The sequence below is a fragment of the Megascapheus bottae genome, chromosome 25 (genome assembly GCF_031878675.1).
Source record: "Megascapheus bottae isolate mThoBot1 chromosome 25, mThoBot2.hap1, whole genome shotgun sequence".
NCBI classification, from domain to species: Eukaryota; Metazoa; Chordata; class Mammalia; order Rodentia; family Geomyidae; genus Megascapheus; species Megascapheus bottae.
Window position 1 is genome coordinate 14,271,452 of NC_143533.1, and position 26,975 is coordinate 14,298,426.

General features: G+C 37.5%; 1 protein-coding gene across 5 annotated transcripts in view; it reads right to left on the bottom strand.

Annotated features, from left to right (window-relative positions):
• Tcf12 (transcription factor 12) overlaps nt 1-26,975 on the bottom strand; it is a 266,660-nt gene that overhangs the window by 166,137 nt on the left and 73,548 nt on the right. For all 5 annotated transcript variants that reach the window (XM_090358334.1, XM_090358333.1, XM_090358330.1 and 2 more), the window contains one exon: nt 7,338-7,411. In XM_090358334.1, coding sequence (XP_090214460.1) covers nt 7,338-7,411 — 74 coding nt within the window. Of the gene's footprint in view, nt 1-7,337; nt 7,412-26,975 lie in introns of those variants that run through there.

Here is a 26,975-nt window from a genome sequence, read left to right on the forward strand (position 1 = left end):
TTGGAGTCAAAGCCTGCGTGCTACCATATAAGCCACATCCTCAGTTCTAGTTCAACCCCAATCATAACAAGGTCTTTGCGCATTGTCCTATTATTCAAACACTTCATCTATTACATCCTTTCTGATCACAGGAAGCAATCTCTCCCTCCCCTCAAGTAATCAATAATATTATTTTGGTGATTATTAGGTGCCTAATTTATAGCTCCTTTATTGCTATCATTTTTTATTGCTTGTCCTGTGGACTCGAACTCAGGGTCTGAGCACTAGCCTTGGGCTTTCTTAAGGCTAGAGCTCTACCACTTGAGCCATACCACCACTTCCGGCTTTTTTCTATGTATGTGGTACTGAGGAATTGAATGCGGGCCTTTGTGCATGCAAGGCAAGAACTCAACCACTAGGCCAAACTCCTGGCCCTCTACTGCTGTCCTTGAATATAACTAACTGATAATCTCCCTCCCTCCCTCCCCCCCCCCCCTCTCTCTCTCTCTCTCTCTCGCCTCTCGTTCACACACACATTCCTAAACATGTTATCAACTCTTTAACACACTGATTTACCTTTTGACATTTCAGGAGCTGAATGAATTTCCCAGTCTTTGAATAATAAAACTGGAAACCAAAGATTGTTTAGAAGCAGAGAAATTAACTAGAAATGGTTATTGTATACCGCTCTGTTTCCAAAAGAAAGAAAAACAAGTTCTGTCTGCTCTAGAGAGTCCCATTCTGCTATTAAACGTAACTCAGCCATCAAAACCCTAGCTAGTATAACTCTTCTTGAGGTCAAAATGACCTCTTTGGATTTTGTATACATAGAGGACATGACAGATACCAAGGCTTTCTCATCCCTTATCAAACTCACTATCTACAAATTATTATGGAGTAGCTCTTAGCCAAGCTTAATGAATGAAAAGATACTGAATACCCACTAAGAATGCAAAGAGCTCTAAGCAAAATTAAAGTTCTCTTTAGCCTCATCTGACAGAAATGATCTAGAAGTCACAAGAGAAATGATGGAGTCTCATCCAGATAACCGTATCAGCTTATTTTACTCTCTACAGACTCTGAAAACTACATTCTCACTTCTGGTGAACTTTATTTGTGTTTCCCTTAACTGAAGTACTCTGCTGTGGCTTTGTGTATGAAATTCAGAAACCTAGAACAACTTCAAAATCCTTATGCCCTTACATTTTTCATTTTCTCTAAGATTCAGTATGTCAGTTCTCGATCAAATTTCTCTGAAAAAGATTCCTGTGTTGCTAAGGGTAGCACAAGTCTTAGCAAGTTTTACAAGGAAAGACCACAGATCTACTCCCTTCTCTTAATAAAAAGTCTCTGAAATTACTTTGTGCTGAGTCATAGACAGCAGAAGAAAGCTCATCTCCACTTAACTGCTTTTCACGTCTTCACAATAGGCTTAGGTTCGCAACTTCACTGAAATCATTATTAGTACTCACTCCATTTTTTTCCATGGAAGAAAAAATTAATTTTGAGATAAAGAGAAATATCTCGCTTGGGGCCACAAACAAAGGATTTAAAGTGTCACACTGGCAGTCCATCTATTAGCTAAATTGATTTAATAATAACCCTTCAATTTCTTCTCTATTTCCACTCATAATTCACTATACTTTCTGGAGAAATTTGACAATCTCCTGCCATCCTTTCACTAGATGTACATCGTCTTGTTTTCTCCAGAATATGACAGAAAAATTTAGAGCAGTTCTTTGAGTTGGGAAATACTAAAACAAGATTCAAAGCATGTGACTTCCAGGCCAGTGAAAGATTAGTCCCACAATCTAGCCAAATCTCATGTGTATTTATTTTGTTCAGATAACACAAAGCAGAATTTGGTCAAATCCCACTCTCTGGTCTGTTTCCTCACCTATAAAATAAAAGGGCTAGATGTAAATGATAACTAACATACGACTCAGCTTTGAAAATTCTGACACTGCAAAGGCAAACAACTATTTCATTCTGCAAAACATTCCTGTGAAAAGGAAAAAAAATAACATAATGGAAAAAAAAATCCAAGTGCCTAGCCTACAAAGTGAAGGGTGGTTGTTTAAAAAAACAAGAACCACAGTGGTCACGTAGAATCTGGAAAATGCTCATGATTAAAATGCCAACTGTGAGGCTGGGAGTTTGGCCTAATGATACAGCACTCGTCTAGCATGCACAAAGGCCCAGGTTCAATTTCTCAGTACCACATACACAGAAAAGGCTGGAAGTGGTGGTGTGGCTCAAGTGGTAACAGTTCTAGCCTTGAGAAAGGACAGTTGCCCAGACCCTAGTTCAAGCCCCAAGACTGGCCAAAAAAAAAAAAAAAAAAAGCCAACTGAGGTCACTACTAAATGTAATCCTGCCAACCACTTTCCTACTAACAAACTCATTTTTACCTTTTAAACAAAGGAGTAAAATCGCTGTCTCTTACAAAAAGAGTGTCAACAGGAAAACTTCTCTAATCTCTGTGAGCCCCAACCTCAGATGCTTCTCTTCAGAGCTTGGCCTAGGTGAGGTAAGACAGTTCAAGAGGACAAGGAAACCAAGACAATATGACCGCACACACACGTGCCCATGCACACAAACTCGCACGCACGCGCGTGTGTGTGCGTATATATATATGTGAAATATGCACAGATTCAAAAATTCAGACATCTCAGAAATACAATTAAACCAGAAAATATAACCATCAATATGGGTATTATTAGCTAAGTGGGGATAATGTAATAAAAGCAGCTTTCATTTGGTATATTAATAAATTACACACTTCGTAAATATTGTTATATTTCATCTTCATTACAACTCAAAATAGTATGCAAAACAATTACCATAATTTTAGAGACAAGAACCCAGAAACTCAAACATGTTAAGTAAATAACATTACATGGACCGTTTCCAAAGGCCATCACTTTTTTCAGTTTTTTAATACTGGGGAAATCAGCTATGCAACCTGTTTGATAATTGAACCACACCTTGTTTCTCTTCTTTTCTCACATAGGATCTCAAGCTTCTTTCCAAGGGCTGGCCCTAACCAGTTATCTTTTTATCTCCACCTCCCAAGTACCACCACTTCTGGCCCAAAGTCTATAGTATTAAGTAAAATGCTTTGCTAAGTACAATTCTCATCGATCAGAACAAATTTGCAGGCACAGAAGTCTTATTAAAATTAATAGCACTACCAGTTAGTTTAAGCCTCATAATCTTGTATCAATTTTTTTATTCCCTCAAATTCTGAAACTAACCTAATATATCTAATGATTATTTCTCAGATTATATTTAGCAAATACACCCATATGTATAAAGTGCTGTATTATACAAAGACAAAAACCATTATAGCAACATTTGGCAAGAAGGAACAAAATAAAATAAAATAGATAACTAAAAGGAAAGGGAATTGATTTTATTTATATTCTTTTTAATTCTAAAAGAAAAAAAGTTCAAATCAGCAAATAATTTTCATCTGTTAAAGTGCAGCATATTTGAACATATCTATGTATATGTGTGTTTCTATCCAAGACGAATACATGCTTTCACTAAATGGTATTTCTGTGTATGTGTGCCAATCCTAACTCAAACTCAGGGCCTGGGACTATCTCTGAGTTTCTTTTTGCTCAAGGATAGCATTCTTGCCACACTACCACTCAAGCTACGGCTCCATTTTCAGATATTTTCAAGTAGTTTATAGGCAATAAGAGTCTCATGGACTTTCCTACCTGGGCTGACTTAGAACCTCAATATTCAGACCTCAGCCTCCTGAGTAAATGGGATTTTAAGTGTGAATCACCAGTACCTGGCTTCAAATATTCTTATTAATAAGACCATAATCATATATGCTTACAATTATAAAAATTGACTAAGATTGTATGCAATATTTACAGACATGAAACCCTATAAAACTGATAATCTTCCTAGAAAGAAGGATTTGAAGCTAACCACAAATGTCTTCCTGGATGAAAGGAATTAAAAGGAAAAAGGTTGACTGGATTTTTTTTTTGGGGGGGGGGATGATCATAGGGCTTGAACTCTGACCTAGGCACTGTCCCTAAGCTCAAGGATATCGTCCTACCCTTGAGCCACCGTCCCACTTCCTGTTTTCTAGTGATTAATTGGAAATAAGAGTTTCTTGTCTTTTGTATTGCCTGGATTGGCTTTGAACCACGATCCCCAGATCACAGGCGAGATCCACTGTGCCCAGCTGACTTGACTTTTAGTTTAAAAACAAAATTACCTAACAACAAAGTTATTTCTTAGCTGGTTCACTAACCCATCTTAGATTCCAATTGTCACTAGGATACAGAAAAGAAATTAGGGAAATTCTTTAATAGAAAGAAAAAACGAGGAAGGACAGAACTTAATCCTCACTTTACTGAAACTCTCAATAGACAGGTAGCAATGTTTATGTGGTTCAAAGTTAAGGGAAAAGAACTGGGGATTTAGCCTACTGTTTGTTGTTGTTGTTGCTGTTTTAATGGAAAACTAGTTTACTATAGAACAAATGTAACTTTTCACTACACAATCTATACCCAAAACAATTAACTAACAGTAAATGAAAACATGACACACCAGACCTGGGGATCAAATAACAGGAAGAAAAGAAATTGTCTCTGGAGGTAAACAATTTCAAGATCATGAATTACTGGTGTTGATGTATGTTACTATATGCCCCTTTCTCCTAAAAGCCCATGTAGTACTCAGGTAGGAAAAAAAAATTCAAAAGGGAAGTAAACATGAAACACAAAGGCACCACTACTAAATGTATTCTTAAGAAATATGTTTTTACTGCAAAGGAACCCAAGCCTGTGCAACAGAAAACTATAATATTAATAAACAGCATGTTGTTAATTCCTTAGATACAGAACTGCTACTTCCAGAATCTAAGTAGAAAACCTCTCTCATTCATAGTATTATTCAAAGAACCAGAAACTATTTTAAAGGTATTAAAAAAGTCTTACATCAAGTTCAAATATACCAAAGATAAAATGGTACATCTAAATTTGACACCAAAATCTAAAGCATAAAATTCTTTACCACATAGATCTCTTGGCCACTGATTCACAAAAGAGAGCCTTATATTAGCCCCATGTTAACGACCTATAATTTGCCTGTAATTTTTTTCTTTTTAACCACTCCTGGGGCTTGAACTCAGGGGCTGGGTACTGTCCCTGAGCCTCTTTGTGCTCAAGGCTGGGATTCACTTAAGAATTCTACCACTGAATTACACTGCTCTCCCTCTGCCACTTTGAGCCACAATGCAACTCTGGCTTTTTCTACGTACTTTATTGGTGATAGGAGTCTCATGGGCTTTTCTGCCTAGGCTGGCTTTGAGATATGATCCTCAGATCTCAGCTTTCTGAGTAGCTAGGATTATAGGTATGAGCTGCTGTGGCCCAGCTCCTCCAATTTTTTAATTTTTTTTTTTTTTTTGCCAGTCCTGGGCTTGAGCTCAGGGCCGAACACTGTCCTTGAGCTTTCTCAAGGCTAGAACTCTACCAGTTGAGCCACAGCACCACTTCTAGCTTTCTTCTATGTATGTGGTACTGAGGAATCAAACCCAGGTCTTCATGCATGCTAGGCAAGCACTCTACCACTAGGCCTAACTTTTGGCCTCTATTTTTTTTTTTAAATGCCAGATTCTCTTTGTTTCCTAAAATAAATCAAAATAAATTAAACAAGTGGTATAGCCAAGTCCCACCAAAAGATCCTCCGCCTCTTTGGACGTGAGGCTTGAACTCAGTGAGCTCTTCAGCTCAAGGCAACTGCCCTACCCTTTGAGCCACAGCACCTCTTCCAGTTTTCTGTGGTTAATTGGAGATAAGAGTCTCATGGACTTTCATGCCCAGGCTGACTTTGAACCATGATCCTCAGATCTCAGTCTCCTGAAGTAGCTAGGGTTGTAGGCATGAGCCACTAGAACCCAGCTAAAAGATTTCTTCTCTAAGAAGTACTGTGTGATATACAGACAGCATTTTCCAATATAAAAGAATGTATAAAGACCAAGAGCTACATCATATATTTAGTTTCTACATTTTATGCACCCATAAATTCTATGTTTATTTGTCTTCTTTAGTTAATTTTGAGAGGAACAAGAAATGTTTCATTATTACTTTAAAATATACTCTTTTTGGAAAAGCATTCCTTAACCTCACCATTGTACAAATGAGTCTTAGATACGTTTGATTTCCGTTTAAATCTTTCATCTAATAATATTTCATTTCCAAGTCTCATTTTTGGAAAAGTCTTTGAGAATTTGTTTTCAGTACTCAGGGCCTACGCCCTGGGCACTGTCTCTGGGCTTCTTTGCTTTGTCGTCCTACCACCTGAGCCACAGATTCACTTCCAGCTCTTTGGCAGTTAATTGGAATAATAGTCACATAAACTCTCCTGCCTGGGCTGGCTTCAAACCACAATCTTCAAATCTCAGCCTCCTAACTAAGTAGGATTATAGGCATGAGCCATTGCCACCTGGCTGGGATGATGATGATGATGATGATGATGATGATGATGATGATGATGATGATGTCGATGTCATCGTAGGTTGTGAGGTCTGAACTCAGGGCTTGGGTGCTGTTTCTGAGCTTTTGTGCTCAACGCTAGTGCTCTACCACTTTGGGCCACAGTTCTACTTCTGGTTTTTTGGTGATTAATTGGAGATAAGAATCTCATAGACTTTCCTTCCCCCAGCTGGCTTTTCATAGCTATCCTCAGATCTCAGCCTCCTGAATAGCTAGAGTTACAGGTATAAGCCAGCAGCACCCAGCAAATTTGTTTGTTTCACAGAAAAGGACCATACCTTTAAATGTCTCAGTGTGTAGAATATTAACTTAGTATTATTTTCGACTAATTATGAACCAAGTAATATCATCTCCTATGTCCACGTGGACATGATTTCAAGAGATATGACTATAGATTTCCTAATATACATAGCTGACAGACTACTGAGGCACAATTAGGAGTGGAGAGGCTGACAGTGGTCCACTGAAAGCCACTGCCATCTCTCAAAACAAATGAACAAATCACAGAGAAATGTACTATGAAAATATGAAAAGAACATTACATATTCTCTGGGTGAGGAACACTGATTCTTCCAGTTTTAGAGAAGTGCTTTAGCAAGTCCAGGGGAAAACGTAAGATTTTTTTTCTTTAAATGTAGTAAACATAATAAATTTCCGAAGTACAATAATTCTTTCATAAAAGAATTAAATCTACTATGAATGTAAAGGGTGGTTCATCATATTTTCATAGAAATAGGTTACTTTTCATTTCTCTTCAGAAACAGTGAAAGGAAGTACACAATAGGGCAAAATATCTTACAATTCAAAGTAAGAATTGAAAAGAAAACTTACTCTAGATGAATCATAGGAGGGGCTTGGTTGACCACTTGTTCCCCAAGTTGTGGCACCTCCACGTTCATCCATACCTAAGGAGAGAAGAGAATGATGACGAAAATCTTACCAAGACATTTTGGTGGATGCTTTTGATATGGTATGACAGAGAATACAATTCGGAAAATCATACCTTTACAGGACTCAATTACTATCAGTTGCCTCAGAAATCCATATAAAATAAGTTAGTCTACAGTATCTTATAGGATTCCACAAGCACATATGTATATCATCAAATTTCAGAACTGAAATATTTATTTGGAGATTTTAGAGTATCTAGGTACTTCCATCTGTTTTCCTATCCACTGCTTTTTGTTGTTGTTGTTGGATGAGGGACTTGAACTCAAGGCCTGGATTGTCCCTGAGTTCTTTTGCTCAAGGCTAGCACTCTACTGCTATGAACCAGAGTTCCACTTGCAATTTTTGAGTGGTTAATGGGAAATAAGAGTTTGAGGGGATTTTTCTTCCTGAGCAGAATTCATGCCATAATCTTTCGAGCTCAGCTTCCTGAGTAGCTAGGATTACAAGCGTGAGCCAACCAATACCCAACACCCATTGCTTTTTTGCCTTTTTTGTTGGTGGTGGTGGTGGTCATGGGCTGGGCCTGGGCACTGTCAATGAGCTCTTCAACTAAAGGCTACTGCTCTACCACTTGAGCCACAGTACCACTTCCAGTTTTCTGGATGTTAACTGGAGGTAAGAGTCTCACAAGCATGGACTTTCATGCCCTGGCTGGCTTTGAACTATGATCCTCAGATCTCAGCCTCTTGAGTAACTAGAATTACAGGTATGAGACACTGGCATCAGGCCCACTGCTAAGTTTTAATGAGTCAATGAACCTCAAACTTTATTTAGTTTAATGCTATCCACATGAAGAACTTAGTTCCATTAAAAGAAAAGTTAAACAACCCATTCAATTTACTTAAAAACAAATGACATCTCAGTGTTATTCTTACAAAGGTTGCAAAGGGAGGAAACAAAGTAAAGATTATTAATCACCACCAACAAAGCACTTCACTGTGTACTTTAATATACCTTTTGAAAGTTGGGTGGGAAGGGTTGGAGTTCTCACAATCCAGACATTTTACATTTTCTGGTTCTGTTCCATTTTTTTTTTTCTACCTTTTCTATGAAGACTCCAGTCTTTTCCACCCATGATCCCTAGGAGAGCATGTTTATCTCATCCCTTTTAAACTTCTATAGGCTTTGCTTCATTTGTACATGAGAAAACCTAGACATTAGAATTACACCACCCTGCTAAGTTTAGAATTCCTTCGGAATATTTTTAGAAGCACTCTGTGATTTAGTGAGAATGTGATGTGTGCAAAATAAAATGCCACCAACTTTCAGTAACTTGCCATGATTTCCAAGGCTCTGTAATAGGACAGAATTGCCAACTGAATGAATGGGTGACAAAAACAAACAAACAAAAAGTTGGGAAAGGAAATATCCAGTTAAAATACATGTTAATTGTTTTTTTCTTTATTTTAAATAACTAATAAGACAGATGGTACTTAATAGTCTGTCTTTGTGGTTTCACTCAACCCTAGTCAACTGCAACCTGAAAAATGTCTAACGGAATACTCTACAAATAAATGAATAAAATTTAAATGTTCTTTATTACAGTACTGTTATAAATGTTCTATTTTATTATTAGCTATTGCTAATCATACTGAGCCTAACATATTCAATTTGCCATAGGTATGCCTGTGTAGGGGAAAAATAGTATCTCACACACACACACACACACACACACACACACACACACACACACTCTCTCTCTCTCTCTCTCTCTCTCTCTCTCTCTCTCTCTCTCTCTCTCTCTCTCTCTCTCTCAGGAGATATACTCCCCCCCAGTCCTGGGCTTGAGCTCAGGGCATGAGCACTGTCCTTGGGCTTTCTCAAGGCTAAAGCTCTACCACTTGAGCCACAGCACTACTTCTGGCCTTTCCTATGTATGTGGTACCAAGGAATCAAACCCAGGTCCTTCATGCATGCTAGGCAAGCACTCTACCATTAGGCCAAACTCCCAGCACAGGAGATCTACTTTACACATAATATTCTACCAGCTCTGTAAGCAGAGTTTATTTACAAAAGATATGCAAAATTTTGTTCACTCTTGGACAAGTTCTTACTAAAGGCCTGTTAGAGAGATCTTTAATGGAAAGTGTGGGAAGTGTGTAAAAACAATGTGATCACCTCTCCAATATCACAAGTTCCCTGTTAGCTATTTTTCTAAACCATGTTTTTTACTGTAGAAGATACAATAGACATTCAACCAAAGACAAAGACTACTGTTAATCCAAGTGTGGTCCACATCGGTAAGCACCAGCCAAACAAGCATAAGACTTTGAGTTCAAACACTGGTACAGGCAATTAACTGACTAATAACTGAATTCATAATTACTGAATTTATAATACCAATTTGATCTTGTCCTAATGAAAATGATAAATAATTTATTCGCTTAATAACTCAATCTTTAACATATCTGAGATGTCTTCCAAATTAAAAGGAGAGATGATACTAACTACAGGTAACCTCTTAGTCAACTAATACCACATACTCAATTTTCATCCAGTGATTCTTTGTTCCTTCATTTATGAAGGAAAGTAAAGACTAATTAGACAAAATGATAATTAGATAACTGACAACCAGCTAACCACCAATGCCACTGCTGTTAGATGTGGCACGAGGCCAAAAGGATTCTATAGAATCACAAGGATCTGGCTAGGTTCAAACTCTGAGCTCTGTAGCTTTATTGTTAACATATCCAGACCAAGTAAATGGTCGTGGCTGGCACTGACAATGGACAGAGTCATAGTTTTGTATCAAAGACTTGCTTTTGCTAAAGACAATGGCTACACAAACACAGAAATATAACAGGAATAAAAATTCTTTCAAAGTTTCAGCCAAGATCAAAGCAAGGAGAAAGTAATAGGCTAAACCAAAATATAAACTTGATCAAACTCTGAAAACAAAGAAAACACACAAACATTCCAATAGAATGATGGAGTGTCCTGCTTAGACATCCCTGAAAATAAATGATTCTCACATACTTCCTTTCACCTCCATTTCTAGCACATATATGTCAATTTATCAATTTTAGAAAAGTTAAACTCCTTAATTCACAGATCTAAAAGACAGATAAGAAAAATCTTAGTAATTACCTAATGAACAATTTTTTGTTTTGCTTCACTTTAATAAATTACTATACTTCTAGTTAGTAGATAAAAAGGGTAATCAACAATTCAGCTCACAACAAAAAACATAAATGCTTTCATTTTTAAATCTTTTATATACAGAACTGCTTTGTATCTTTCTTTACTGCATAAGAGCAGTTATATAAAATCATATATATATATATATACATATATATATATATTTGGGGGGGCAGCCCTGGAGCTTGAGCTCAGGGACTGAGGACTGTCCTTGGGCTTTCTCAAGGCCTGCACTCTACCACTTAAGCCACAGCACCATGTCTGGCTTTTCTGTGTACGTGATACCAAGGAATCAAACCCAGGGCTTCATGTATGCTGACAAGCACTCTACAACTAGGCCATGCTCCTGGCACCCAGATGTAATTTTCATTTGATTTGGCGTTTTAAAAAGCAAGCTATTTTGATTTAATATTTTCCAATTAATCAATGTTAAACTTTAGACCTTGCTTTTAAATAACTAAAAAAAAAACAATGGTTTATGAATCTGATGAAAGTAAACAGCCTTCCACAAAAATATTTAATAACTAAAAGTAAACCAGAAATTACCACACATACAAGCACATCCCTAGGAAAGAACCTTTTTTTTGATATTTTTTATTGTAATTAATAAAAGGGTTACATGATATTTGCCAGATAGAAGGTGCATTAATTCACATACATTGATACTCTTTCACATGCTTGGTCCCCATTTCCCTCCCCCCCACCCCTGGAAAGAACTTTTTTCTTCTCTTGGAGAAGGAATAAAAGATGAAGCCATATCTTCAAGATTGACTTTTTTTTTCTCTCTCTTTTTTTTTTTTTTTTTTGCCAGGCGTAGGGCTTGAACTCAGGTCCTGGGCACTGTCCTTGGGCTCTCTCAAGTCTAGAGCTCTACCACTTGAACAACAGTGCCAATTCTGGCTTTTTCTGTGTATATGGTACCAAGGAATCAAACACAGGGCTTTGTGCATGCTAGGCAAGCACTCTACCATTAGGCCACACTTCCAGCCAGGCTGACCCTTGAAGGTGAACTTCTTGGCCAAGTCCATTATGTGCCTTATTCCCTTTCCATGACAAACAGATGTAGTCTACCTGATTCTGTATTCATGCCAATGGACGGAAGTGCCCTCTAAACTCCATTCTAAAACTACCTTACAGCTTCTATTCCACTCCTTTCACTTTATCAAATAAGCACAGCTATTATAAGCTTTTTTAGAATTTTGTCCATTAGCAAAATCTGAAAAAAAAATATTTTGGAGGGGAATTTTGTCCATTAGCACAATCTGAAAACAAATATTTTGTCCCCACAAATAAGACCTGCAAGCAAAACTGATTAACCTTGAGATGTGGTGATGTTCACATTACATCTGCCTGAGTTGGAAGGATGACTCAAATGCAAAGCTGTGAACAGTGCAAACTAACTTCTTTCCCACCACTTGCTACTACCACCAGACCTAGCATCAAAAACCCTGCCACTCTGAAGTAAGACTAGGGTAAACTAGGAAGTAGCGCTGGAATTGGGAAAATACTTGAGGTAAGAGTCTAGTCTCACAAGCTGAAATAATGAAAGGAAGAAAAAAAGGAGATACAAATAACAGAGCCAGGAGAGCAGCAATTAAGTTATCCCCACAGCAGAGAGAATGAGAAAGCAAACAACACAGTTATACTGCAGAGGTATCATACATGAAACTCCCCTGTGGAAAAGGGAGCCGAGGAGGCTGCATACATGCCCTCTCTCCCTCCCCCCCCTCTCACACTCAGCCCTTCTAGCACTGAAACCAAATTCTTATTCTACCAAGTAAAATGTACTCCAGAAATATCAAATCCCAACACAGTTACAAATAAAAGAAAAATAATACACTCCGCAGGATTGCCATCTGCCATACAGCGGGATTCAATAAATAATTTGGTGAAAGAAATCTGATTGGGAAAAACAATATTAAATAACTAAAGCAATGAATGTGTCTGTCTTCAGTAGTTTCTTTATTTTATTTGTGGAATAATGATATTCTTTTAGATGAGACTCAAAAAAGGCTGCAATCAATTGTAAATTAATATTCATCTAAAAACCTACCACCACCAGCACTTCTCATTGCATTTATCAGATCTTAGATACCTATAAAGTATGTATAACAAATCAGTTTTTCCAGAAATTCACTGTGATTCAAGATCAATTAGAATATAATAACAAGTTTGCCTTTACTATGTTACTCATTAATAGAAAAGAAGCTAGAGAAATAGTAATATCCAGAGGTAATCGCGGAGATAAGCTGCCTTGTGTGAAATATGTAACACTGTTTATAAGCTCCATGTTTTGTTTTTTAACTAATATGAGCTTCTTACAGTGGATTATCAAATAAAAGTCTACTTTTAAAACGGAACAGCTGGTGGCTCTAGCCTATAATCCTAGGCAGTCACAAGGCTAATACCTAGACCACTGCAGTTTGAGGCCAGCCCAGGAAGAAAAGCCCTTTTGAGAGCCTTGTCTCCAAAATAACCAGCAAAAACTAGAGTTAGAGGGAGTTCTCAAATGACAGAGAGCCTGCTGAACAAGTAAGCGGAATCAAGTTCAGCAAGTAGAAAATCCTGATTTCAAACTCTAGTTCTTTTTTTTTTTTTTTTTTTGCCATCCTGGGCTTGAGCTCCGGGCCTGAGCACTGTCCTTGGACTTTCTCAAGGCTAGAGCTCTACCACTTGAGCCTCAGCACCACTTCCGGCTTTTTTCTATGTATGTGGTACCGAGGAATCGAACCCGGGTCTTCGTGCATGCTAGGCAAGCACTTTAACCACTAGGCCAAACTCCCGGCCCTCAAACTCTAGTTCTTTAACAAAACAAAGTAACACAACAAAAGAAAATAAGCCAGTAGGGCTGGGAGTGTGGCCTAGAGGTAGAGTGCTTGCCTAGCATGTTGTTTGGCATAAAAATTTACAAATATAGATGATTTTCTAAAGTCTTTCAGTGCCTAAGTACTCAACAATGGCCCATTTCATTAAGAAAATAACTCACGGGGCACCGTGACTACTCAGGAAGCTGAGATCTGAGGATCATGATTCAAAGCCAGCTTGGGCACTAAAATCCACAAGACTCTCCAATTAACCACTAGAAAACTAGAAGTGGTGCTGTGGCTCAAGGTGTAGGGCAGCAACCTTGACCTGAAGAGCTCAGGACAGTGTCCAGGCCCAGAAGTCAAGCCCCACACTGACAAAAAAAAAAAAAAAAAAAGACAAATCAAGAGACTGACTAAAGTACAGGAATTGGAGTTAGTACTTTCCCAACCACCAACCATCTGGTAGAAATTGTTCTGGAGGAAGTGATATTCCATTATGAGTAAATGCACCCTCTTCCTCTCTGTTTACCTCTCCTCTCCACCAACCTAGCAGTTAAGTTTTGGGGGACAAAGAAGAACCCTTCACTGCATCTGAGAAGCAACTGAATATTGTTCTGCATCTCACTACCAATGCCTACTTTCTTCCAAAGAGAATAAACCAATTCTGTAAAAATAGTATTTGATGCCCTTCTTCAAAATTGAGTGCATCTTGTCAAAACAAATTACCTTTCCAGCTGCACCAAATTTGCTTTGTACACATTTCTAAAGTTCAACTATGCCAAATGGTTAATATTATCAAATCACCTCTGGCCTGGATATTAATCCAGGCTCCTAAAGGAGATCCTTTTTTCTAATCCCTCGTATACTCTTCACAGGAACTAGAGTGACTTTTAAAAAATAAAATAAGATTAAATCAATCTGCACTAAATATCTACCAATGGCTCTCCAGCTCATTCCAAATCTAATTGAGTCTACTACAATGTTGTACAAGTGACACCTACCCCCACTTCGAATCACATGAAAGAGAACAAAGGGAAGAGGATAGAAAAACATACTTAGTGACCCCTCCACACCAAAAAAATTCACAAATGTGAGATGCATAAATTTATCTAATAAAGAATCCACTTGGGATAAATGTACATGATTATGATAGCCACATCATAATCAAGCTGCTGACAACCAAAATTAAAGAAAAAAATCTATTACATAGAGGAACAACCCAAATTACTACAAGCTTGTTTTCAGAAACTATGGAGGCTAGCAGATGTGGAGAAGTATCCTTAAAGTACTTGGAGGTGAGATGGGGGAGGGGGAGGGAGATACACTCAAGAATTCCATGCCTAGCAAAAATACCTTCAAGAAGGAAGTTAAAATAACATTTTCAAGTAAATGCAAATTAAGAATTCAGTCTCAACATAACTTTGGTACCAGAAATACTAAGATCTTTAGGCTAAAGGAAAAGTTATAAGAAAGAAACTTGGATCTGGGAAAACAAAAAACATGGATACAGTAAATAGACTTTAAAGATCTTTAAAACATACAGGAAAAGTAAGTCTCTCATAGGAATTACAACTACAGCATAAAAGAAGGCAGTAAATAGACCCATAAGGTAAATAGACCTATAAGGTCGAAAGATTTCCACATTTTACGTGAAGTGCTACAATTTTAACTCTAAATAGTCTGTGAGAAGTTAATGAAGTATTTTAACATCCCTGGAGAAGCTAGCATCTCTCTCTCTCTCTCCCCACCCCCCTCTCTCAAAAGCCACCTAACAAATTAAAATGGAGTCGTAAGAATATCCACATCCACATTCAAAAGAAAGAATGGAGGTTCACTTAGACAAGACACAGAACAAAATCAAAGCAATTAGTGGTCTTAAACCCAACAATACAATAAAGCATTCCACTTCTGTCTAGTAGGGCAGGCACAGCAATCAGACAGATACTCCTCATTCAGTGAACACACACCTCATTGCTCTGTGGGCTCATAAAGTTCATGCTGCTGCTCTCCTTGAACAAGGCAATTGTATTTGGGTTTGGTGGTTAGAAAAGGAAGATGAAAGCATCACAATTTCATTTCCACATTTAACATAAAACATACAGTACTGTACCAATGTGAAAACTGCAAACGAAGGTTTTTACTTTGTTTTTAATAGTCCCCATTAGGATCATAAGTCAGTACCAATAAAGCAGTTTCTGCATAACTATCAAGTACATTTTAGTGGATTTTTGCTGATTACCTAACACAATTTGCTATTTAAAAACAGCTGTGTGAGCAATTACTATTCTTAACTTAATTCCACAAACAATTCTATTCATTTCCTGTAATGAGGCCCATGTACTCCCTGCGTTCAAGTCTTAGACCATTAATTCCTATAATGGCAACACACTCTGCTCTCCAGAGGAACTCCATAAAATTTTCCTTTCATATTTTTCCTTTATTAAAAAAGAAAAAACTCGTCCTCTAAGCCCTCTGATCTACCACTCATTTCTTTCTATACTGACAGAAGAAAATTTTACGCCCATCACTTTCATTCCCAGGCATTTACACATTAATTGATCTCTTGCTATCTAGTTCTTCCATGCCATACCACAAACCTGAATGCTAGGCACGCAGCAGGCTCTCGGCAAACATTTGTTCAGAGGTTAAAACTGAATTTTTTAAGGTTGCTAGCGGCACTGTCTTAGGTCTCTATAGCAAAGGTCAGCAAACTTTTGCAATAAACAGCCAAATAGCAAAATACTTTAGGTGACTGAGAGCCAACTGCTCTCCAATGGTCCCTCAACTCCTCTAAGTGTAGCACAAAAGCAGCCACAGGCGATACGTAAACAAACAGATACAGCTGTGAGCAAATTAATTTTATTTAGGAAAATAAGCAATCAGCCAAAGGGCTTTATTTTGCCCACCCCCATTCTACAGTCTGACACTGGCCTCTCAAAAGGTTTGCTGATTTAACTTTTAAGCTTTCTCATTCTATCTCCTTACCAGGTCTTCTGCTGGAGAAAATTGGTCTTAAAATGGAACTATTAAAAATGGTTCAACACCATCAAAACAATTTTAAAAAGATACCTGGACTCCTACATATATACTGCAACAGGAGGAATCAAAGGATGGAGGTGCAGCTCAGCAATAGAGCATTTGCTTAGCCAAGTGCACAAGTGCTTGGGTTCAATCCTCAGCATGCCACACCCTCCAAAAGTAAAAACATCTGTCTGTTCATGGATAAAGAGAAATTATGAACTATAGAGACAACCAAATAATATTAGACCTTTCAAAAGGAAATTCAAGCCGGGCATGGTGACTCTCACCTATAATCCTACCTACTCAGGACGCTGAGAACTGAGGATCAGGATTCAAAGCCAGCCCAAGCAATAAAGGACCTGAGACTATTATTTCTAATTAACCTCTAAAAAATTGGAAGTAGGGCTTATCTCAAAGGTGGTAGCCTTGAGCTGAAGAGCTCAGGGACAGCACCCAGGCCGAGTTCAAGCCCCATGACCCCTCCCCCCCAAAAAGGAGATTCACTGTGTAGAACAACATGGATGAAACAGCAGAACATTTGTGTGAGGGAGATAAGGCAATTGTATGATTCTGCTTACATGAAAGTATCCAAAAGTGTGGCACTTGGCAGAACAGAATAGGATGGTAGACACTAAGGGTGAGGAGGAATAAGAAATGGAGAGCTATTACTCAATGGATTTCTAGACTATACAACTTTATACTTACAGTTAAGAATAATGTATTGAACTAACACATCTTAAACTTAATACAATTACTAAATGGGCAAGGGAGCTAAGTAAGGTGAGACTTCTCAGAAGAGGTAAGAATGGCAAAGAAACACATGAGGAAATGCTCTTCATCCATAGTATCTTACTCCAGTTAGACTGGCCAACATGCTGAAATCTAATAACAAATGCTGTCGGGGATGTGGGACAAAGGAATTCTACTGCTTGGCTAGTAGGAATGTAATCTAGCACAACCACTCTGGAAAACTTCCCTAAGACCCAGTCATACCACTCCTGGGCATCGACTCTGAGCATCACGAGCCAGGAAATGATAAGGACACCTGCATAGCCATGTTCACTGTGGTAGTATTCACAACAGCCAAGACATGAAGACAAACCAGATGTCCCACAATAGATAAGTGGAATCAAAAATTATGGTACATATCTACAATGGAATTTTTAAACAATCCTTAGGAAAAAATAAAATAAAATGTCATTTGCAGGAAAAAGAACGGAACTACAACAACTCATGCTAAGTGAGGTAAGCCAAGCTCAAAGAGACAAATGGCACATGTTCTCCCTGAAATGCAGATGTCAGATATAAAATGCACTGGGATATGACAATTTACACAGAATTCATGATACCCACATATATTGAGACCAAAAGAGGACAGTCTTAGGAGAGAATGATAAAGGTGCAATGCCCAAGCACCTCTTCATATCTATAAAAAATAATACATCTGAAACAAACTCCAGAGATAAGGAAACAAAGGACTTTTGTCTTCTTTTTTAATGACTTTGTATTCTTTACCTTATATACAGTGTATTCACCTGCACATGTGGGAGGGTGGGAAAAGGGCACAGAATCAGAGGAGAACTAGAAAAAGGTGAAGCAGTGGAACACCTTGGCTGCACTAGTTATTGATGAAAGTAAACTATGCAATTCATGGGTGGAGAGAGGAGGGAGAGAATGAGGGAATAGATAATAATATTCCAAAGGAAATGTAGTTATTGCCTATTGTAGGTAAAGCTAACCCCACCGTAAAGGAACAATAAATTTTAAAACAACACTGCTAAAACAATGATAAAGTAAATTTTTTAAAAAAAGAATGTACTGCACATTTAAATTCTCATTAGCTTATGTTATAGAAAATTTCACTGTTACATTTCCATGTTTGCAATAGATTCCCATCAATCTCATTCCATCCATCACTATGTCCATCAAAGCTTTAAAAAGTAAATGTCTTTTTATGTTAAATATTATGATCAAAAAAATCTTTCTCAAGAACTTAAAAAACAGAATCACAATAAAGTAGAACCATCTGAAAGTTTTTCTCTAGTTTTTATAGGTCCAAATAGCTATAAACAGGTTTCACACAAGCTTATTTGCAGCATCTTGAATTCAATGATTTAGGAATTCATACATTCCCAGACATGAAATTGGGAGACCTAGTTAAAGATATTGAGACACAAATAAGAGCAGAATGGAAAAGAACATTACATAAAAGTTACCATAATATCCTGAATATCAAGATGTCACTTAGAATTCGCTTATCTCTTCAAAGTATAAGGTTTTAAAAAAAAAATCACATCTTTGATATTGAACTAAACCTCTGGAAAACAAAAATCACTAACAGTGGACAAAAAAACAACTACTTAAGTAGTTAAATCACAACTGTAATCCTAGCTGCTCAGGAAGATGAGAACTGGAAGGTTTTGATCCAAAGCCTACCAAGAAGAAAAGTCCACAACATGCTATGTCCATTTAGTCCACAAAAAGCTGTTTGGGAGGCCTGGTTTAAGCAGTAGAGCACCCACTATAAGCAAGAAAGCTGAGTGAGCAAGAGGTCCTGAGTTTGAACCTTAATACTGACACACATAAAATCTCTCCAACAAACAAACAATTTAAAGAGAGTTTCAAAAAACTAACAAGAAAAAACTAGAGAAGAACTTATGGAAACAAAACAAATACTGGCCCATAGATACAGCTGAAATCTGTGTTGTTCCTAAACATGCAGAAAACAGTGTCCTTCTTCAGTTTAAAAGCAAGAAAACTGAAGTGGGGGCCACCTGTGGGGCTGAAATTGTAGGAAACGAGGGGAGGGAAAGAGGAGGCATATAAATAAAGTGTAAGTCCATAGCTACAGATCCAAAAAGATACATTTAGCTTCCTCTAGACTCTTTGGCTGAACCTGGAACAACATTAACATGGGAGCTAATACAAGGAACTCAGTGGGGAGCAACAGCTGGAAGGCTGGAGTAACAAAGCACAGAGTCCAGCTGCTATATGCCAAAGAAGTGACAAATTAAGAGGGACCTAGCAAAATAATTTGGGCTTCTGGAGAACTGTCTTACCAAAGCACAAATCCAAGCCTAAAAGATCATCAGCACAATGAATGTTTGACAAAAACAAAGCTCTACAGAAATTAATAGAAATCAAAACCTCTCCAGTACATCTTCCTCATTTTTAAACACGAATAAAGAACTACTAGATGTGTGGAGAAATAAAAATGTGACATCAGCTTATATGCAAATATAACCCCAGAATAACACCAATTCTGGAATGAGCAGAAATGGATGGGGAAGTGCAGATCAAACATGAATAAAGAATTACTAGATGTGTGGAGAAATTAAAATGTGACATCAGTTTATATGCAAATACACCCTTAGAAGAACACTAATTCTGGAATAAGCAGGAAAGAATGGAGGATTACAGAGTGGTAGTTGTGTTTGAACTCAAAGCCTCACTAGTCTAACCTAACCCTGCTAGGCAAGCACCATGTAATGTGAGCAACACTGCCAGCACTTTTTGCTCTATAGTTCTTTTTCAGGCAGAGTACCATGCTTGTTGCCAGCTGTGGTACAATCTATACATCCCAAACTGTTGAGGATTATAGATATATGCCCTGTGCTCAGCCCTAAATATTATAGCTATTCAAATACTTCCTAAAAACAGTATTAAAAACTGGCAGATAACGAAAAACGGCAGTAAATTGAATTTTAAAACTCAGAATTATAATATTTGAAATGAAAATTTCATTAAATAGGCTTAAGAATATACTGGGCCAGAAGAAGAAATGGTTAAATAAAACTGGACACAAATCAGGGCCAGGAGTTTGGCCTAGTGGTTAAAGTGCTTGCCTCGCATGCACGAAGACCCGGGTTTGATTCCTGGTACCACATATGTAGACAAAGCCGGAAGTGGTGCTGAGGCGCAAGTGGTAGAGTTCTAGCCTTGTGAAAGTCCAAGGACAGTGCTCAGGCCCTGAGCTCAAGCCCAGGACTGGCAAAAAAAAAAAAAAAAAAAAAAAAATTAAAAAAAAAACTGGACACAAATCAATAAAAGGTGTCTAACAAAACACAATGAAAATACTAGGACAGAAGATAAGAGCTTTCTGTTAGTATAAAAAGATTTAAATACATGCAGTTAGCTTAGCAAGAGATGAAAAAAGACTGGTAAAACTTTCTGCCTATCAGTGAAACATCACTGTGCAGATCCAATGATTTAGCAATGTCTAAGCAGAACTATCAAGTTTATCAACAGCCACAATAGTGAAAGTGAAAAGAAATTTTGAATTCAGAAGAAAAATTAAGAAGGAATCAAAGCAAACCAAAACACATAACTTCTCATCCAAAACAATGAAAGGCAGAAAACAATGGAATGCCCTCAAAGAACTAGAAGGAAAAAGCAGTGTTAGAATAATAAATATGAAATAAACTAAAGTTTTTATGCTGAAACAATACCATATAAAATTTGGATCCTCTGGGCACCAGTGGCTCACACATGTAATCCTAGCTACTCATGAAGCTGATCTGGGGACTGTGGTTCGAAGTCAGCCCAGGCAGAAAAGTCCCTATGCGACGACTCAAAAACCCAGAAGTAGTGTTATGGCTCAAGTGGTACTGCACTAGCCTTGAGCACAAACAGGATCAGTGATAGCCCCACAACCAATAAAAACAAACAAACAAATAATAAAAATATAGTGGAATTAGCTGGGTGCAGTGGCTCATGCCTGTAATCCTAGCTACTCAAGGAGGCTGAGATCTGAGGATCATGGTTCAAAACCAGCCTGGACACTAAAGACCATTAGACTCTAATCTCCTATAAACCACTAGAAAACAGGAAGTGGTGCTGTGGCTCAACAGATAGGATAGGACAGGACACACAGGACACAGGATGGGTAGGATGGTAACCTTGAGGTGAAATGCTCAGAGACAACGCCCAGGCCCAGGGGTAGAGCTATAGTCTAGAGCTGAAGAGCTCAGGGACAGCGCCCAGGCCCGGAGTTCCAGCCCCCTGGAATGACCTAAAAAATAAAACAAAGGGCCAGGAGTTTGGCCTAGTGGTACAGTGCTTGTCTAGCATGCGTGAAGACCTGGGTTCGATTCCTCGATACCACATACATAGGAAAAAGCCAGAAGTAGTGCTGAGGCTCAAGTGGTAGAGCTCTAGCCTTGAGAAAGTCCAAGGACAGAGTTCAGTCCCTGAGCTCAAGCGCAGGACTAAATAATAATGATAATAATAATAATAATAATAAAACAAAATGAGTAATTGTTAGAGGTATGAGTAAAAAGCCCGCAGAATGAAAATTGAGCAGAAAAACTGATTTCCTCCTCTCAAAAAAAAAAAAAAAAATCAGGAAGGGGCTGGGAGTTTGGCCTAGTGGTTAAAGTGCTTGCCTAGCATGCATGAAGACCCGGGTTCGATTCCTCGGTACCACATACATAGAAAAAAGCTGGAAGTGGTGCTGAGGCTCAAGTAGTAGAGCTCTAGCCTTGAGAAAGTCCAAGGACAGTGGTCAGGCCCTGAGCTCAAGCCCAAGACTGGCCAAAAAAAAAAAAAAATCAGGAAGTAAAGAACAGAGGTACCAAAAAGTAAATGGCACAAAATAAATAATAGAATCAAAATACATACCAACAATTACACTAAATATAAAAGCAATTAGGACTCTTATACTCTAGTATAGGAGATAAAATGATAAAAATCAATATGGAACACTCCTCAATTTTTTTCAGAATGATAAATACAAGCTTTTATAGTATAATCTAGAATTTATTTTGACTCATGGCATTTGCCTGTGAAAAATAAAAATGGACATACAGAAACAGAATTACTCACATCTTCTAAATTGAGTTCATACTCCCATTTTTAACAGATTAAAAGTGATGGTTTCTTTTTTTAAAAAAAAAATCAGCTTCTGAGCATTTAGTTTGTTTTGTTTTTGTTTTTCCTATGTACATTTTTTTTCTTAAGTTATGGCACAGGATAGACCTTAAGTATTTCTCCTCCATCCTTCACTTGGACTCTCAAATTTTAATGAATTCTCATTGTGCCTTTTATCAGCAAGTTAAGCAGAGTACTTTAAAATAAAGAAGAGGGGGGACTGTACTTCAACCATTAAGAAACAGTTATAGTCTGAAGACATCATTGGCCTTCATTTCCTAAGGAACTAAGAATAAATATTGTGCTGAATGTGGATTTGTGTCCTTAATTAAAGAGAGAAGATATTTGTTGAAAGTCATGGATGGCATTTTAGTGCAGAATTTTGTCAGAAGACAATGGTGGTATATACGTTTAAGTGCAAATGTATGTTGCTAAGATTTTTTTTAAGTTGGTATGCCCTTTAAAAAGAGGAAGTTGTGGGGTTTTTTGTCTGTTTTGTTTTGTCTTTTTGGCCATCCTGGGCTTGAACTCGGGGCCTGAGCACTGTCCTTGAGCTTTCTCAAGGCTAACACTCTACCACTTGAGCCACAGAGCCATTTCCTGTTTTTTCTGTGACTCAAACCCAGGGCTTTGTTCATGCCAAACAAGCACTTTATCACTAGGCCATGCTCCTATAAAAATCTTACTTATTTTTATCTCTTTAGAAGAAACAAACAATGTCTCTCATTTTTAAAAAAAAATGTGTTTTAAGTCATCAGCCATACTCATGGCATACATCTATAGTCCCAGCTACTCTCGAGGCTGGTGTGGAAGGATCGTGAATACAGAAGTTTACCAAAGCACCACTGCAAGAACTTCTCAATAAATAAGTAAGCCAGGTGTCAGTGGCTCACACATGTAATCCTAGCTTCTCAGGAGGCTGAAATCTGAGGAGCACAGTTTGAGGTAAACCTGGGCAGAAAGGTCTTATCTACAATTAACCACCAGAAAACCAGAAGTGACACTGTGGCTTAAAGTGGTAGATATCCTTGAGCACAAAAGCTCAGGGACAATGCTCACACCCTGAATTCAACCCCACGACTGATAAAAAAGAATCAGAAATAAGATGTTAAAAGAAAGATCCACAACTTTCCAATAAATTAGAAATCATCTGATTTCTTCAAATAAACCATATGCCCAAGAGGTCTATGAAAAGATGCTGCTGCTCCTCCTCTTTCTCCCATCATCATCAAAATGCAAATTTGCACCACAATAAGATACATCCTTGTGCCTGTAAGAACCTATATTATTATCAAAAAAACAATTTACAAAAAAACAAAACAGACTCTGAGAAGAGTAGACAAATTGGAAGCAGCTTCACTAACTGACAGAAGCAAAATGGTACAGTTAAAAAAAAGACAATAGAGGTTCCTTTAAAAATTAAAACTAGAATTACTTAAAGAATGACCCCACTTCTAGGCTTTTGTCCAGAACAACTGAAATCAAATTATTAAAGAAATATCTGTACTCCCAGATTCATTGCAGCATTATCACAGCAGCCAAGACATGGAATGTCCAGGAAAGACTTAGTGGGTATGGAAAACATGATATATATATGTATTTGGAAAGAACAGAAGAAGCCATGTCACTTGCAAAATTGATGAACCTAGAACATACTATGCTCAGTGAAATAAGCGAGGTACAGAAAGAGGGGATGGCCATCTAAGTCCAATACTACTGGCTTTCAAGGAACTCACTTCTGTCTTTCGTTCACCGATAGCTACCTACTAAGCCACAAATAAGCCAGACCCATCAACACCTATGGGCTCATTTTGCTTTACTCTTGGCTCTTCTGATAAATAAAGGTAGGGTTTGTTGGTTTTGTTTTGTTTTTTTTTTTTTTGTAATTATACCAAGTAAATGACAACACAAGAAAGGGCTGGAAAATGGCAATTATATTCACAATATAAAATAAGCTGCAAACATACCAAGAAAGGAATCTAAGTATGGGCCCCAATCCAAGGCTTAGAAGAAAATGTGTTCAGTAAGCTTTCAACGTAATGGTCATGTTGTCTTATGTCACCCAAAATAACTTTCATGAATATGAAGAAAGACAGTACACTGGTAATGGAATTAAGTAAACAATAAATGGATTTTAACAAAAGTGAAAGGGAGCATTCTTCTTACAAACTAAATGGCTACTAAAATTTCCAAAGACCATTTTCTTTAAATTTGAAAAAAAAAAAAACTTCAATTACTTTTGCTTTCTATAAGTGATGTCTTTTGTATTTCCAATCTTAAGAGTTGCCAAAATAAGCCCATTTACATGTGACGCCCGTCAACTAGCAAATTTACATTTGGATTTTGTTGGCTTTGTACCCTGCATTCTGTTCTCTTTTTTGTGCCATTGTTGTTTTCAGGCTTGGCAGGAGCTCTAGATCTTTGTTTAACTTAATTCCTTTGTCTAATTTCTGCAGTATATACACATTATAAAATTAGCATGAAACAACACTTTAGCTTCCATCACCACAATTAATTCCCATTGAAGTACAGCTTATAAGTATGATTAGGTGATTCAAAGAGAAGAGGAGAGAGACTATAGAGACATACTAACATCTAATTGCTTCAGCTGAAGAAGACATAAAAATAAGTTTACTATTGAGCTATTTGGTTCCATAGTATAAACCAAAGATATATCATCAAGATTACTAAGTGCTGAGTAATTGGAAAATTGAGACACCCCCTCCCCACCGCAAGCCACAGTTAAATCTGCTGGGCTGCCAAAAGACCCATTCCCTCTTTTAATATCTATTGTATTTTTTAATGTAGCTTCCAGCATATTTTGTAATCATTATTCTGGTTGCATTTTCAGAAATACCTGGTATCAGAAGAAGAAAACAAACAAAAAAAACCTTAGCAGCCTTATCATATGTTCACCATATAATTCATTACCTAAATTAACCCATCAAGAAGCATTATCATTAAGAAAGTTCAAAAGAACTATCCATAATAGTTTTGAATTCTGGTCAGGATATGTTCTTTTTCTCACATTTTCTTTTTTATTCTGTTTTTTTCTTTTGGCCAGTCCTGGGCTTGGGCTCAGGGCCTGAGCACTGTCCATGGACTTTCTCAAGGCTAGAGCTCTACCACTTGAGCCACAGCACAACTTCTAGCTTTTTTCTATGTATGTGGTACCGAGAAATCAACCCAGGTCTTTGTGCATGCTAGGAAAGCACTCTACCACTAGGCCAAACTCACTTTTCTTACTAACATATTAGTTGTACAAAGGAATTAGTTTCACTATACTGTTTTCATGCTATGGACATGGTAATGGAAATATAAACATAATTATATAGGCATAAAAACGTATGACTCTATAGACATAATGTTTTATTTCATAAATTAATGTTTCTATGACATACAAACCCTTAGCCTAATTTTGATTAAGTTCTAAATACTAAGTCCCAGTGATTGTAAATAGATTCCCTCCTTGAACACTTGTTTGTTAAACTTGTCACTTAAAATATGATGTAAAAATCGTTAATAAATTCTTTAATAAAAATAAATAATAAGAAAAAATTATGGCTCTTTGAAAATAAATCATTAAATTTTTATTTGAAAGAGTGGTTAACGTCTATTGCATATCAGCCTAAAAACAGCTGTTTCTCCTGTGAAGGCTCAGCTCTTCTTCAGGTCACTTTTCCAGGGGACAGAAAAGGCAATAAAGCTATTTTTTCAGGAAGTCAAACTCCTACTTTTCAGTCAATTCTTATGATGCTCCTTTCCATCTGTTCTCTGACATTTCAATCAGGTCATACATTTGCCTAGGAGCTTGGTTTGGATTCTGAATCCACTGGTGAAGACAAATGGAGTAAGATCAATTTATTTTTTCAAACCAAACATCATTAGGTTAAAACACGAAAAGTCATCACACATATAATGTCAAAACAGACTCCACAATCAAATCAGAAGATTAGTAACTATCTGTTCTTGAGGTCCATAAGAAATTGAGCTCTACAGCTAACTAGGTCTTAAGAAGCAAGCATCACTACAGGGAACAGAGGTTTATTGGGGAAGGAATATGGAGGGGAAAGTAAGGCTAACTCTGTGTTGGCCTTCCATTAGATGATATGTAAACCAAATAGGAAAAGTAATCTATAGGCATAGTTTATTGAGTGGGGAGGGGAACTTTTCTACAAAAAGGGCTATTCAAACAACAAAATTTAATCTCTCTTTTGTTTCCTTGTTATTTTTTTTTTTGGTGGTGCTAAAGTTTGAACTAATGGCTTCATATTCATTAGCCTGTTTTTTTTTTTTCACGCTATCATCTGAGCCTCACTTCTATTTTTGCTGGTTATTTTGGATATATACTTACAGATTGGTCCAAGGTTGGCCTTGGACCACAGTCCTGAGTCTCAGCCTCCAGAGTAGGAAGTATTATAGGTATGAGCCACTCAGCTTATGTTGGTTCAATTTTCAAAGCCTCTACTTTAGAGTTAGTCAAATTCTTTTGGCTTATTTAAAGCCTTGGTTACCAACATTATCCTGGTAGGTGCGCCACCCAGTGGTCAGTTTGCAATCTGGATGGAGTTCTCTATTCCCTATCAGTTTTTTAAGTCTTTGATATGCTAATTAAGATATATCCAGAAGCCAGTGTTTGTACACAGCTCAGTGTACTCTCTTCACTAAGCTCCTTCCTCTTTTT